General features: G+C 35.4%; 1 protein-coding gene across 8 annotated transcripts in view; it reads right to left on the reverse strand.

The window, feature by feature from the left end:
* MYO16 (myosin XVI) overlaps positions 1–17,191 on the reverse strand; it is a 513,348-nt gene that overhangs the window by 341,351 nt on the left and 154,806 nt on the right. For 7 of the 8 annotated variants that reach the window (XM_039866287.1, XM_039866291.1, XM_039866293.1 and 4 more), the window contains 2 exons: positions 9,774–9,844; positions 2,474–2,617 (listed from right to left, as the gene is read on the reverse strand). In XM_039866287.1, the coding sequence (XP_039722221.1) occupies positions 2,474–2,617; positions 9,774–9,844 (215 nt within the window). The remainder of the gene's footprint in view (positions 1–2,473; positions 2,618–9,773; positions 9,845–17,191) is intronic. The other variant, XM_039866292.1, reaches the window with a different exon arrangement.

The raw sequence follows: 17,191 nt of genomic DNA on the forward strand, positions 1-17,191 counted from the left end.
ACATTCACAATATGCCTACTCGAAAACATAAAGTATTTGGAATTCAATTAAAATAGTAATGTTCGAATGCTGTTTGGTATGTAATGGTAACACACACGCATATCTGTACTTAACAAAAACTCACAATAAATTGTTATCTTAAAAAGACAATGAAACTTTTTAGAGATAATGATTTCCTAAAGAACTTGAAAAAATGTGATTCAAATATATTTTTCATTCATTTTTAAGCCCAACTCCATGCCACTCATTCTAACATTCTTCTCCATTTCAGCAAACCCAAATTCCAACCCTACAGTTCTCAGATCGAAAAAGTGGAAGTCATTCTTGACTCCTATTCCAGTCCCACACCAAATAATGAAAACTTGATCTTCAAAATATACAGATATTGGCCGCTTGTCGCCACCTCCACTATGTCTAGCCTGGACAATAGCAATAGTTTACTATAAGTGTTTCTCCATACTTCTCTTCCCTTTGTCTATTTTCAACAGAGTAGCCAGAATGATCTTTTTAAGGGTAAATCAGATCATGTCACTTCTCCACTCAAAGCCCTCCAAAGGCTCCCTTAATCACCTGGGGTAAAAGTAGATATTAACATCTCTGCGACAAGCTTGATTAGCTCCACTGTCTCTCTGACTTCATGCTCTGCCCTGACTTCATCTATTCCACTTGAGCTGCACTGGTCTCCTTGCTGTTGCACAAGCACAAGATGATTCCAACACAGCTTCGTACTTGCCATTCTCTGCCTGGCACATGTTGCACCCACATTTCCACCACGCTCATGGCTCAAACATCACCTTCTCCATCAGGCAATCTCTTAATGCTCTCTAATCCTTCCTGTCTCCTCCAACAATTCCCTTTGGTTGACATGCTATATATTTCATTTGTTTACATATTTGTTTCCTGTTTCTCCCCAGTGGAATGGAAGCTCCAAGAGACAGGGATTTTTGCTTCTTTTGTTCCCTGATGACTCCATTAGTAAAGAACAGAAGGTATTCAAATATTTATTGAATGAGTGAATGTGCACAGTTTCTCTTACTCATCAATAAACTTTGGAAAATGAAAAGTATATTGGACATGAAGCACTAAATGCACAATTGTATTTAAGGAAAATAAATCTCAATTTTGAGGTTGTTAGCAGGAACATATTTTTATATTAATTATAATTTTTATGATGGTGTATTTCATCATTTTTTAAAAGTAAATTATTTCTATGGATGGATGGTGGACTGGCTATACGACAGTGGCAATAAGGCTACTCAGACTTGCTTAATCCATTAATAAAATTGCTTGGTGGTACACTTATATTGTTTGCTTTTGTTCTTTTTTGTCATTACTCTACAATGTTAAATGTCTTTTTTATTCACTATGTAACACTTGGAATATAGTAGTCACTCAATAAATATTTGCTGAATGAATGAATAAACTATAATTTACTTGAAGGACAAAATACATTAAAAAATAGTTGGTGATCAACAAATAATAGTTAAATGAATGAGGACAGTGATCAGTATATGAAGTTCACTGTATAGCACTAACTAGGAGATGTATAACTTTCTATATGAGGTCAGATTATTCTATGATGTGAGAAACAGCATTACAGGACCATGAAAATATTGTATGACAATTATAGATTTAACTCTATGTTTACACATTAAATAAAATCAGTTTCTATTTCTCAATTCTGTCTAGTAAAGAAAAGCAACATTATCGGACACTGAGACAATTTGTGTGCTAAAGCAAGCACTTCTAAGCATAAGTATAGAATGAGTAGGATGAAGAATTCTAGAATATGTAAAAAGATGAATGGGGCCATAAGACACTTTTTATTATGTATGAGTTAATAATGGTAATATTAAATTCAGCCGGACTTGTAAAAAGTGCCATTCTGTCACTCATTTGTTTATCTATGTATTCAACAAGTATACATTGAGTGTCTTTAAAGTGCTGGCACTGTTTTTTAACAAAAGAATGAATGCATGTCTGAGGAGTAATATCATGGTCTAAGCTATAAATAACTCCAATATTATACTTATACTTAAAATTTTCATTTTCATATAAATAAATGTTGCAGACACGTCTTTACTAGATGTAAACAAGAGAAAAAAATTCAATGCAAGCCATTATCTCCTTATTAGTTGGCTAAAAATTAGGAAAATTAATTTAAAAACAACAGCAAATTATCAAACCATTATAGTTAGGACTGACATGTTAAGAATCAAGACATATAACATCCAAGAAAAAAGCAAGAGAATTAGAGCCTGGCCTATAGCTATACGATTTGGTTTATAAACTATGTGGCCCACAACCCTCATCTCTAATTATCTTATAATTCCAGGAAAATAAGTGATGATATATACACACATTTTTTTCTCAGCTGAAGTATTACATGTTGTGAAATATTATTAGATAATTATGTAGCCTTTTATATGCCATTAAGTCTTCAAATGGTAATAAACTAAACTGCTTTACTTACTAATACGAGGAGCAGGACAATATCAGGGTTATCACATGCACAGGCAATGTGCATTGGTGTCCAAAAATCTTCATCCTGGTGGTTGACATTGACTCCTCTGTCAATCAAGATCTCTGCAATGAAGGCATTATCATACCGAGCACACTGAAAAAAGGGGGAAAGGAAATATAATATTATAACAAACTACGACAAGGTTTATTCTAAATTTCCATGGATAGTAAACTTCAATGCCAATTTTAGAAGCTTAGAGGTGGAGCTAACCTGGGAAAGAACGTATTCATGTTTCTCAACTAATCAAGAAGGAAAGGGCACATGTAAGACCTAAGGGGAAACTGAGTCCATGGACAATGGAAAGAAAATTAAGAAAAAGGGGCAGATATTAAGGAAAAAATATTTTGCCACTTGGTTTCTCCTCATTTATAAATAGGATTATCAGAAAATCTTGGATCATTTATCAGAATTATCTTTCTAAAATACAGATTTGATCATATGGTCCTTTTGCTTTAAAACATGTATAGTTTGTCATTGCATAACATTGTATTTGATAAATATTCTATAATATACTAAATCAAAACCTCCAGAAACTTATTTTGTTCTTAATTTTTATTTACTATTTATAGTTAGAACTCATCTTAATATTATACATATAATCCAGGGCTGGCTTCATGGGTATATGGTCTATACAGCTGTGCTTAGATGCACTTGGTTTAATGCTCTGCTGTCATTATCTTGAATTTTTAATAACTTTTGTAGAATCTCACATATTCATTTTGCACTGGGCGGTGAAAGTTATTCAGCTCTTGTATAAGTCTTTTTCACATTTGTATCATATGCTATATCAATGTCAAATACATATTAGTAAAATTAGTAAAACATTAAAATAAAAAAGACCTACTAATGGGTTAAATACCTATCCATAAAATATTTAGGTTGTAAATATATGCTTTTTATAGTATTTGGATGCATAGATTTCCCTACCAAAAAAGAAGTTACAAATCAATGTTACTACCAGAAATAATGTCATATCAATGTATCCACCCTTTCACTAGATAGTAAAATTAAAAACGATTCATTGAAGGACTTCCACTTTTGAGTAACAGAGACTATACTTACCTTCTCACCTGAATCAACTAGTAAACACACACAGTCATGGCCTCTGAGAGCTGGGAACAAAAAAAGCACCCCTATTGTTGCTATTGCTCCAGGCCACTACCTTGAAGGACTTCCCAAGCTACAACAAGGAGGGGAGAACCCCAATTAACCAGGGCCACACAGGAGGAGACTGAACTGAATGTCCAGAAAAATCAAATTGGCTAGAATGCACAAGAGCAGACAGCGCAGAACTTCACACAAAAGGAACTTCAAAGGTCTGCAGACACTCCCGTCAAGTGCTCAGCTGAGTCATCATCAATAAATACATTCTAGGAAACCACCCAAGGCCAAAGAAAGAACCTCCTGAAAAAAAAGAGGACTTAGAGCTTATAAACTGCCAGAAATAGTGCCTATTTCCACCAACTAGGCTAGAAGCTTCATAATTCATGGGGCGTTGGGTAATATACAATGTCTTTTGCCTCCATGGTAGAAAAATATTGGTCCTAAACAAAACATTGCTCTGTTCTCACCTAAAATAATATTAAGTCCAAGTTCAGAAAGGATCAAACGATATCCAACTAACTGACCTAAAACAGAGCTCAAGATTATTTACAGAAATACAAAAATATTCAGTACCCAACAATGCAAATTTTACTATGTCTAGCATCCAAGAAAAAATTTCCAGATATACAAGAAAGCAGGAAAACAAGACCCACAATGAGGAGAAAAAGTGATCAATGTAAACACAGAATGATATGCCTGTTAGAATTAGCAAATCTGAGTGTTAAAACTGTTATCATAGTTATATTTCATATGTTTGAAAAGCTAGAGAAATTATTGAATATAGTAATTAGAAATATAAAAGATATCTCATATTTAACTCCTAAAGATGAGAAATACGATGGCTGGAATGAAAATTATACTACTGGCTGGGATTAAAACAGACAACATATTACAAAAGACAGGATTATTGAATTGGAAGACAGTAATACAATTATGCAAAATGAAACAGAGAAAGAGAAATGACTTTAAATAAGTGAACAGAGCATCGGTGAGCTGTGGGAAAACGTCAAACAAACTGACACTGAACAGTTTAATAGCACGGAAATGGGAAGTATGTAGATATATTCATGTTTTTATTATTATTTAATTATCTTTAAAGTTAGTAATTAGAAGACAGTCCAATTTAGAAAATTAGGGAAAAGATTTAGCTGATACTTCACCAAAAGAATAAGATATATGACTTGTGGTTCACAGTCATAAAATGTAGTCATTGAAGAATATTCTGATCTTTCTCCATTACCTGATAGTCTCAATAACGTACAATAAGTACAATGAAAAATTATGGTGCAAGTTCCATATGGAGAAAGATATGAGCAGGCATCAGTACTGGGATGCTCAAAAACAGCTGGGGCAATGTCAAACATATGAAGTTTAAGGGATTAGTTTCAGTTTTGAACTAAGATCTTTGCTTATCTAACGCTCCACATTGCATGTAACTATAACAAAGGGTAACTTATATCAGCCCTGATGATGTGAACTGTGACATCATTCATAGGAGCTGCAGGTTTGAGTACAATGACTGATAAAGTTGAGAACCAGAGTATGAAAACTCAATAAATCATTTCAGAATTTGGGGTCTGGATCCAATTTCTTTTAGGAAATTCACATGGAAGTAATTTCCATTCTGCTCTCATTTTTCTGATAGCTCACTGCTATCAACAAGGATATGACCTCCTTTTTCTATGCCTGTCAAGATATCCTCAACCTGTACCTCAGGAATCCTCATTTACAATTCAAAGATACCCACGGTTTGGCTTTTCAGTGTCTTTTACCAAAAAAAAAAAAAAAGAGTTAATTAGACACAGTGCTGAAAGTGATATCAGGCCGTCTCAAGTAATGTCATTTTTAGATTCACATTTCAGAGGATTATGAATAATAATTTGACAGCAATAAATACCTTCTAATAACACTTGTCTGAAAACATTATGATGATTGAACATCCCTTTTACAATAATCTTACAATATTATTGTTAGACGGGAAACCTAATTCTCCCTAAAAAGAATTTTCTTCAAGCTAGCAAATTTTCCTCCCAATTCAGGTTGTTCATGACTTCAACCAAATTGTAGCTCAGTTTTGGTGGCACTTTATAGCACATGGCTTAACCACCACTTTGTCACCCTCAACAGGACTTTGACACCACCAGTTATCTGCACTTGCAGCATGGAGCCAAGTCTTCCAGATCTTCCTGTCACTGTCCTCTACCTCTCAAAGTGCCGATAAGGACTAGCTACATAATTTGTGGGACTCAGTACAGAATGAAAGTATGGGATCTCCTATTCAAAAATTAAGAATTTCAAAATGGTGACAGCAGAGCATACAACCAAGCATGGACCCTTCTACGCACAAAGCCCTATGTGACTATATGGACCACCTGCCCAGAAAGCCAACCCTGAGATGCCAAGCCTCTTAATCAATCTACCTTCCAGGTTCCCTGAAGTCCACACATTATTCTTTCTCTCATTGACATTATCCCTTTGCTTCCACTCTGTGCCTTTGTCTCTCTGCTTCTTGCTGCACTGTTCTGTGTTCACGCCCCTCTCCACTACACATCCGCCAAGGAATTTCCCAGGAACAGCCTCGTATAGGGCATATCTCTCTCTGCTATGATTAATTTTCTCACCAGAATTTACCCTTGCAGTTTTTGTCCTTTTCTTATGGGAAGGCAAAGAAGGAGGGTGGAGCTACAGGTCGATGCTCGGATGCTCTGGCGTGGGTGGTCAGGGCAAAGTGCGGACAACTTTCACATACTATTCTGGTTAACATTTAGACCATCTTTATAAAAAGACATTTATTTAGACATTTTTCTCTAGAGTCCTAGTATTCTACCTCTTTTCAAAATACAATATATACTCAACTTTAAAGATATTAAGCTGTTAAACTTCCTCTACTACAGTAAGTTGCTTATTATATCTGCTTCTTAGAGTTCCTGAGACTTTAGAGAAATGTAGAGTAAAGCCCAAGATCATCCTTGTTAAGAGCATCAGATTTCTCATAAGAGTTGGAAAGTGATTAAAACATGTAGAATGTAAGTTCCTAATAAAAACAGTCCTATTTTTCTTTTAACTTCTTTTATGATATGGAACACACATGGTTATTATTTTTAAAGTTCAAGCATTATATAAAAGGAAAGAGTAAAAATGAAAGACCTTGTCTCCTTCCCCCAACCTGAGTCACTGTTAAAATTTCTTATCTAGTCTTCAAGATTTTCTCTGCTGATGAAAATGTATGTATGTACGTATGTATGTACGTATCTTCATCCCTTGCTCCTTCATCAATCTGATTGTGTACTATATATACTATTCTCTAACGTGCTTTTGATGTTTACCAATATGTCTTGGATGTATCTGCATATCTATCATAGCTCAATTATTTTTTAAAATGTTTTATTAAAGTATAATTGGCATACAAGATTAATTTTAGTTGTACTACATAGTGATTCAAGATTTATATATCTTATAGTGTGATCACCGCAGTAAGTCTAGTAACCATTCATCAGGGTGAAAAATTACTATATTATCATACTCCTTATACTGTACACTAAATCCCAATGGCTTATTTACTTTATAACTGGAAGTTTGTACCTCTTTTTCACCCATCACCCACCCCTCTCTTTTAGCAAATATCAGTTTTTCCTATGTATCTATGAGTCTGTTTCTGTTTTGTTTTGTTTATTCACTTTGTCGTTTTTAGGTTCCACATGAGAGAAATCATATGGTATTTGTCTTTCTCTGACTTATTTCACTTAACATAATAAATATACTCTTGGTCCATCCACGTCGCAAAGGATGAAATTTCATTCTTTCTTTTTTAACTGAGTAATATTCCGTTGTACATATATACCAAATCTTTTTTATCCATTCATCTATTGATGAACACCTAGGTTGCTTCCATATCTTGGCTATTGTAAATAATGCTGCAATGAACATAGGGGTGCATATGTCTCTTTCAAATTAGTGTTTTCACTTTCTTCAAATAAACACCCAGAAGTAGAATTGCTGAGTCATGTGGCAGTTCCATATTAACTAGTAGTTACTAATTAAAATTCTAATTTTAAAATTTTGAGAAATCTCCATACTGTTTTCTATAGTGGTTGCATCAATTTATAGTGTAACCAACAGTGCGCCACAGCTTCCTTTTTTCCGTGTCTTCATCAACACTTGTTAGTTGTTGGCTTTTTGATGATAACCATCCTGACAGATGTGAGTTGGTATCTCATTGTGATTTTGATATGCATTTCCTAAAGATTAGTGATGTTGAATATCTTTTCATATTTCTCTTGGTCACCTGTATGTCCTCTTTGGAGAAATGTTTATTCAGGTCTTCTGCATATTTTTAATTGAATTTTTTGATGTTGAATTGTACGAATCCCTTATATATTTTTGCTATTAACTCCTTAGTGGATATATCATTTGCAAATAACTTCTCCCGTTCAGTAGGTTGTCTCCTCACTTTGTTGATGATTTCCTTCACTATGCAGAAACTGTTCAGTGTCCATTTTTTTTTTTAACCCATGATGCTCCATATTTTTAATAGCTGCATGGAATTCCACTGCTTAAACCACTGTACTTGTGTTAAAATTAGAATTGACCAGGAAAAAAAAAAATTCCTATTTCTAATGTATTTCACTTAAGCTTCGCTATGGTCTGCTGCTGTCAAAGGACCAAATTAAAAGAATTTGCATTTCACACTCCATTCAAGTGGGTTTTATTCCCAGTAGGATCTCCTTCTCAATACCTCATTTATTAAAGGCCATGACATAAAACCCTGGATAGCGGTTTAGAAAAGCTTATGTGATCCTGTTTCCAACTCCATAAATATCATACTTTTCTTAAAGAGTTAAATCTGAGTTTCTATCTACACTGTCCTGATGAGATGAAATTCCTGGAGTGCTCATATTGTTACTTGTTATTATTTCCTTTCCATCTATAATAGTACCTGACACCTGCCTTAGGTTTGATACCTGAATTATTTAATGTAGGGTACGTAAACAGACACATTCAGATGTATTTGTTGAAAATTTATTACAAAAATAAAACTAAACATTTTTTTTGCCAAAAAATATTAACCCTTTCTTAAAAACCTTATGTTTCACAAATATCAATCAGTAATAAGGTGGATATTGTTCATCCCCAACATAAAAGTTCTTGTGGCATTTGTAAGAAAAATCTCCTACAGAAATTGACACTGAGTCAGATATTCAAGGAATAATAACTGAGTTAAATAATTGAAACTCAGAAATTACAACAATTTCCACAGTTTATTCTGGATGACTCACACAAACAAATGCTGCCTTTTTCTCAAAGACGTTAATCTAAGAATATATAATTAGAGCTTCGGTGCTGATAAAGCATCAGGCTTCCTAATGTGGGATGCCTGAAAGGTAGGGCAAACCGCAGAGCAACCTACTCACACTTGTCATTTTAGATGACTAAATTACTTTTTTCAGTATCTAAGTCATTTCGAAGCCCTGTAATTTTGTCTCTCTGGCAACCCGCAATTTTTCATTTGTTTATATTCACTCAGTAACCCCAGGAAAAGGAGACTCAGCGCTGAGCCTATGTTCCTTCAGCCGACATCAGGTTTTCCTATATGTATTTCAGTTCCATCTTCCCCTTCATCTTAGTCTCACAACCTACGTCTAATAGTATAAAAACGCAATATATTTGCATTGGATCGAAAGTTAATAACATGTTTCCATCTACCTTATCACTTTCATCTTCTCATTTTGTTTCCAAAAGAATCTAGGTAAGTTTTATTTACATTTATATGAGGTGGACCACAAGCAGAGTATATATAAAGTTCATTGGAGCGATAAAAGACAACTTATACATGTAAAAGAGAGGATGATTGTCTCTTACTCTATAATTGACACAACATTGCCTTGCTTATTTGTTGAATACTATTCATTTTCAAAAGCATCTTCTTTAAGGCAGAGATTCTAACTCCATTTGCGAAAGATTATTTACAAACTATAATGCGAGTAATTAAGAAATATAAATTTATTATCCAGGCTTCTTGATTTGAAACACATCATTTTTCTGATCATTGGTCAGACGTACATTTTGCTACTGAATTTTGAGCCCATAACTGATTCTCCTTTTCCTTAGTGTTACCCACATTTGCATTGGTCTTCACAGTTCTTACCAGATGGAGCAAGGACCCTCCTGAGGAAACGGGAGTGTGGGGGTCTGCCCCCTCCTTCAGGAGTAGAAGTGCTGAAAAAATGAAAGAGGAGAAGGGAATTACAGCACATCTTTCTCCCACACTCTGAATTGAATGTTGTAGCATTTCATTAATATCTAAAATGCAAACAGCCATGAAAGCCAAAGACGACACATTAATCACTATTTGACCTCATTTCATGTATTTACGACCGACAGCATTTCTTTTCACACTGAAACTTATTCCTTGGTTTGTCAACATGATTACCTATTACAGCCATGCAAATTATGCAAAAAGGGGAACAAATTTTTACAGTTTATTATTTCAAAGTACCTAGTTTACATATCTTATATAGAACTAAATAAATAAATAAAAAGAAATAATTTCCTAGGCTCACGTAGGTATTAATTCCCTTAATTTTTAGTTTTTAAACACATTAGGGCCCATTGGCTTAAAACAATGAAATTTACACTTTGCACATTAAACTTCCATTCATGAAATTCCCCCCTTGGCTGTGCTTACACCAGTCTCACAAAGCATTATGGGAAAAAAAACCTTTTATACCTAAATTACTAATGTCAAATAGATAAAAACATATGCCAATTTTTAGAATAAATGCACAGCTAGAAAGTGACCTATGTTTACATTTGAACAGCAAAGGTGAATTGGTAGGTACATAGAACGACACAGACATTTTGGGAGATTGACAGTATTACATTTTCTGCCTCTTAATGGGCTACAAGACCAGCCTTAAAGAGGCTCAACAATTACCCAAAGTTCTGTAATGGTTTCTCTTAATAGCAGTATCATAATTTTAATAAAAATCCATAAATGCATTTGCCACAAAAATAAAACTGAAGCAACAGGTACTCTTTTATTTCAAACTCATGCCTACCTAAGCATAGCCTTTCCTTTAATTTTCTCTGTCACTTGGAATATTACCTGAACGCACCTTCTTTTCTATGGTACCTCAAACCTTGTATGTGCCCCAATATCTAGACTGTTACCATCTTCCCCAGTTCTAACTGCATACCACAGAACATGTCTTGGATCTTGGCAGACGTAGTCATCTCTGCAGTTTCCTCTCCGTGAAGGCCATCTCTTCAATAATGTGTTCAGTGGATGTGAAGAGGGAAGCAGATCAGCCCCTCGAGGAAACATGAAGGTAATGTGGTGACAGCAGAGACAGTCCACACGCAGACCACTGTGTCCGCCTTACTGCCTATCTTAAAACTAGAGCGCCTTTTATTCAAATCTCCCTTCCCCGGGAAGTCAGACACATCTGTGTTCCATCTGACTAATGGTAACACTTGACCTAGACGCTTTGATCTTGTACCTGTTCACTCCAGTTCCCCAGAAAGCAGTTCCTAAAGAGAAGAATGCTCACATCTGCCCGAGTGACTTTCCTTCGGTGATAGTCTTCCTTCACTTAAGAATTTAATTCTTTTCAGAAACTAAGTTCTCCTAATGTCGGTAGTTTGTTACAAAAATTTCCTCAGGTTACAGAATCAGCCATAATCTGAAATCACAAGGTGCCATCCACTTGCTGACTTGAGTGTCTCCTTTCTCTGCCATTAGGAGAAAAATTCAGGAAGGAAAGGTCCTTGAAAAGTAAGCCCTTGAAAGAAATATCAGTAACTTAAGATACGTTAATGATATCATCTTACTAGTGAAAAGTAGCAATGATTTGGAACAACTTCTCATGAAAATGAAAGAAAGAACGAAGCAGGACTGCATCTGAACATCAAGGAGACAAAAATCATGACTATGGGAGCAACATAAAACTTTAACATAGACACAGAAGACATTAAAATTGTTAAAGATTTTCTATAACTTGCTTCAATCATCAATTCAAATGGAGACTGCAGTCAAGAGATCAAGAGAAGGCTGAGATTTGGAAGGGCAGCAATGGAAGAATCACCAAAAAAAGATCACCAAAAGCAGATGTGTCATTACAGACCAAGACTAAGATCACCTATACTCTCATATTCTCAATTACTATGTGCGGATGTGAAAGCTGGATAGGAAAGAAGTCTGACAGGAAAAAAAAGATTCATGTGTAATATAGCGTTGGAGGAGAGCTCTATGGACACTCCGGACCATCACAAAGACAAACAAGTGAGTCCTAGAGCAAATTAAAGCAAAAACATCGATGGAGGCAAAAATGACAAACTAAAGTTGTCCTACTTCAGGCACATCATGAGATGGCAGGATTTTTTGGAAAAGTCAATAATGTTGGGAAAATAGAACGTGGCAAGAAAAGAGAAAGACCAAATACTAGATGGATTGACCCCATAAAAGAAGCCATAGGCATGAGTCTGCAAGAGCTGGGCAGGGCTGTTGAGTTCAGGACAGTGTAGACATCGCTCATTTAGCCGACTCAATGGCTCATAACACACACAAGATGCTTTCTGTTCTTTTCTTCACCGTATTCCTGAGAACCACCCTGTTGCAAGGTATGTAATATTCTTTCTTGCTCCCTTTCTCCACCTCCCTCTATACATACATATAATAAATGAATGCACTTCTTGTTCCCTCACATACTTTAATTTTAAAAAGTCCATTCAAGACAACATAGAGTTCATTAAATATGTTTACCAGTGGTTTCTTCAGATAAATAGCACTTTCACACTAACATATATATTTTTATCAAGTGAAATTATACATCTTGACATAACTAATATGAACATGGTACTTTACAGTCTTTATAGCAAAGTATTTGTACAAGTCAGATCTCACTACAAATATAGTAGGAGGCAGATTATATTGTATTCATTAAAACATTAGTAAAATGCAGTAGTATCTTTATGTACAATTCACCATGAACATGTGTAGTGAATTACAATAACATGAACAGTGATACGCCAGTCTTGTGGTTAGACAAATTTAAGTGTGAGGCCTAGACTCACTGGGAAAGCTACCTAAACTTCTCCATACCTCAGTTTTCTGTCAGTAAAATAATGGACAGTCATTGGACTCATGTCATGGGGTACTGACTGTATGAATTAAATGAGGCAACATATGGAACATGCTTATCCTGCCTCCTAGCACTTTAAGGGTCACTAAATGATTTCTATTAGTATAATTACTATGTCATAAAACCCCATAATAATGTATCATAAAATCCATATCTTAAGATTTATTCTGAATTTTCTCAAAACCCTCTGATTAGCGAATGTTGAATTTAAGTATAGGATATAAGCATTGCAAATTTAGCAATATTCACTTGAAGGATGAGTGTGCAATTTATCAAGCAGGGAAGGGAGTGAAGAGGACAGTGTACAAGGCAACGGAAGAATGATGAGCACAGTGAAGTGTACCGTCTGTTAGCAATGGGAAATTGTGAATTGCTTAGACTGCATTGTGGAGGATATCGTACATCATGCTGCAGGATTTGGAAGTCATTTTGTGGCCAACCAGGAGGACCACAGGGTTTTAAGCAAAAGAGGGGAATGATTCATCAGATAAGCACTATGGGCTGAATGTTTGTGTCCCACCAAAATTCATACGTTGAAGCCAAATCCCCAATGTAATGGTATTAGGAGGACCCTTAGGGAGGTGATTAGGTGGAAATAAGGGAGGTCTTGATGATAGAGCCCCCAAGATGAGATTAGTGACCTTAAAAGGAGATGAAGAGTCTAGAGTTCCCTCTCTGGGTCACAAGAGGACAGAACAAGAGGGCATCATCTATAAACTGGGCAGCTGGACATCACCAGAGGACAAATCTACTGGAGCCTTGATCTTGGAATTCCCAACTCCAAAACTGTGAGAAATAAATTGTTGGTTTAGCAATTCCAGTCTACAGTATATTTGTTACAGCAGCTTGAGCTGACTAAAACAATAAGAGAAGGCACCACAAAGGCTAGAGGGAGTATCTTGCTCATACTTTCTGTTTAAATTCTGAATGGAGGTTCAGGCTCAATCCAGGGATTGGGAAGGGTGGCTGCAGTGAGGGTGTATGGCTTTGTTGCTGAGATTATGAATGAACTAATCAGCCTGAGACTTACTGAGAATCAGAGCCACACTGCAGAGGGGTCTAAGGCAGCACTGATAGCCAAGGTGAGGGCAAGCCACCAATTCCAGGAAAACCAGTTTACAAGATGCAGAACATGGATAGGTAATCTCCACAGAAGCATGGTGGGCCACAGAGGTGTGCTGGGAATGATAAACGGAGACGATCAAGATTTCTGGATGTCTGGATGTTAGATGGATGGATGGATGGATGGATGGATGGATGGATGGATGGATGGATGGACGGATGGATGAATGAATAGATGAATGGATGGAGTGATGGATAAATGGATAAATATATACGTGTTTATGAATTTATAACACATTTTACTGATATAAAGGCTATGTAGCCCATAATTTACAAATACACAATACTCATGAATTTCTTATAGCCAATTAATGCTCACAGAATGCTTTTGATAATTTTCACTGAACCTTGTATCCACAGACAATATATGGTTACAACTAATAAATGTGACATTGATATACTGGTTGATATTTTCATTGACATTATGACTAAAGGCAAGTGGTCAGCTAACCATGGACAGCAAGCCAACTCCATCCCTGGCCCGTTTTTGTACAGCCTTTGAACTAAAATCGACTTCTACATTTTTAAAGGGTGTATAAGGAAGAAACAAAACAAAACAAAATCCAAGAAGAATGTGCAACATAGACTTTTTATGGCTCTTAATGTTTAAAATATTTACTACCTGGTCCTTTACAGAAAAAAAAATGCTGACTCCTGAGTAAGATTGAAGTGAAACAATGAAGTATAACAGAACATTACTTATTTATCAATGACCTGAGTGACATCTTTGCTGAATCAGATAATAGTTTTTGAATAATGTAATCATATTTCATGACATTTTGGGGCCTGTTCACACCATACTGGCTACTGACACATTTTTAAATATACCCGGCTTCATTAATATTTATTCCGTCATTTCATCAGGTCTAAACAATCAATAGGACAATAAGTCAAGCTTTGATTTATAGCAGTATTCAATTTCGGTGTTCTAATTTTCCCACCATGGTTAATCTCAAGCTACCAATGTGATGTCATTGAACCTAGTCAGGAAAAGATGTGACATAGCTCACCATTATGTGGCATTTCCACCACACAGACACCAGAGACATAAATAACTTCAATAGCATAAATGAGAGAAAAATGTAGTAAACTAATTAGGAAGCAATGAGTTTTGAGTATTTATTACTTTTGTTTTAATAAAATCTACTTAGTTGTAAGTTTATATACTTTAGTTTTTAATATAGTCTTTGTTTAACTATTTCACAACCAACTCACTAATTCCTGAAATTTTAACAACAGACTGTCAGGGGATGTAAGGTAAGCTCCAGGATACTACAGGATGCAGCTGCGGGGTAGAGGAGGAACATCGTCCAAGAATGTCCAGGAATAATAAGGACACTACACCCAAGAACTCCCAAACTTCCTTCTTGCCACAGTCATAGAGATGAATAAGCCCCAGCCCTTCTTTCATCTGGCCAGACATCAGCCTACAGAGAAAAGGGACGGGAACAATTTGAGCCATTTGTTTTTTCGTAGAAAAGAGTATTTTCCAAAAGGGCTATTTACATTATCAGATAGAACTAAATCAGAACCACTAACTGGATATTGGCCAGTTCACCCCTGGATACCACAGGAGGGACCTGACATCCTAAAAAATCAACAATTAACAAAAAGAACATGTTCTTCACATATACAGACTGTAGAGTGGCTAAATTCTATACCTCCGCTAAGGGTTAAAAACTAGACATTGTAAAGTACCTAGATATAAAGATACAAAGACATCAAGCACTTTTCTATGTACTTAGGGTCTGACACTGCTCTAAATACTTTAAATAGAATAATTACTTTAATTCTTTCAACTCTATAATGTAGATACAATAATTATCACTGTTTCACTAAATAAGTAAACCTAAGTTTTACTCTGATAGATCATGTGATATTTCAAGCCACACAGTAGCACTGTGGATCTAGTACTCAAATGTGGACAGTATGACTCCAAGAACTGTGTTCTTCACCAAGAAAAACAGTAGGACATTTTACCTCTCCTATCCCAAGACAGTTGAAGGTGACTCTCCAACTTTGAAACAACAGGAATCAAGATCCATCTTAATGCCCTCATAATTACCAATTTTGCAGGAAATTACCCAAATTTAAGTTAAAACACTTTCTCCAAGAAAGATATGGGTTTATAGCGACCTTGTAATAACATGATTCAAATTACCAGTCAAGTGAAAGAGAATCATTACTCTGAGTCTTTCTGTTACAATAAAATCTGCAAGGAAACAGCCTAAAGAAAAACAGCCATCTGGAGACTAAATAGAATAATGAAGCTGAGGCTTCCTTTTATAGTGTGACTGCTTGGAACTAATTCAGCATTTATTGTATATTTGTGGCTACATCATCAAGCTGCCACAGAACTCATCGAAATGATTTGATTTTTAAAAAGAAACAGTCTATATATTTCAGCTATTGGGGTGAAAAATGGACTAAAAGAAATCATAAAATTTTGCCAAGGAGGTTTATTAGAATAGGCAGTTGTCCCCAACTGAATGTTCCCACCATTACCAACAATAACCAAACCCAACAGTCTACCTGATAACGAGCATTTGTTTTAAGTCTCTAGGTATTGCCGTGATTTATCTGTGTTGATGACATATAGTGCACTGACGATAGTAACTTGATAGCAATTCGATGATAATAAATGCTTTGGCAATCATATGAGCTGGTATGGACATTTGATTGCACAGCAATCCATGACTACCCTTACACAATTCTCATGATAATATTGGGGCTATATTCATAAAGATTTTACATTTAAAATCAAGAGAAGAAAGGAAGAGTGAAAGAAAATATAATCATGGATTCTAAATTGTGTCCTTAGTTATAAGCACTGAAAAAGGCATTTTCTAGAGAAAGAGAAAGGACAACAATATATGGTAAAATGTTGGCAATTGGTTAACCTGATATTTTCCCAACTCTTCTGTAAGTTTAATTTTATTTCTAAATAAAAAGTTACAATCAATAACAACGAAAAAATCAAGACAATGTCATTTTTTTCTCCTGAATCAAAGAAACATCAATGTGAAGGCTTCTAAAAATGTAGATGTGAGAATTTCCATAGTCCTCTAAAAATGCTTTAAAAGGTGTATCTTATCCTGTCAATTTGTAAATAAAAGGAAGTAGAAAGCAGGGATAGAATTATGTTATCAACACCACGAAAATGTCCTTATGTACAGGAATGCTGCTTAAATTATAGATTTCCTGTCCTATGTAGAACTCAAATTCTAGGATGTCTAAGAGTGTCTAAGAATGGCTCAAGGATTTTTTAAAGTATATTTTCCTAGTTCTGTGCTTCTTGATC

Source organism: Pteropus medius, unplaced genomic scaffold (assembly GCF_902729225.1).
Source record: "Pteropus medius unplaced genomic scaffold, Ma_sr-lr_union100, whole genome shotgun sequence".
Taxonomy (NCBI): domain Eukaryota; kingdom Metazoa; phylum Chordata; class Mammalia; order Chiroptera; family Pteropodidae; genus Pteropus; species Pteropus medius.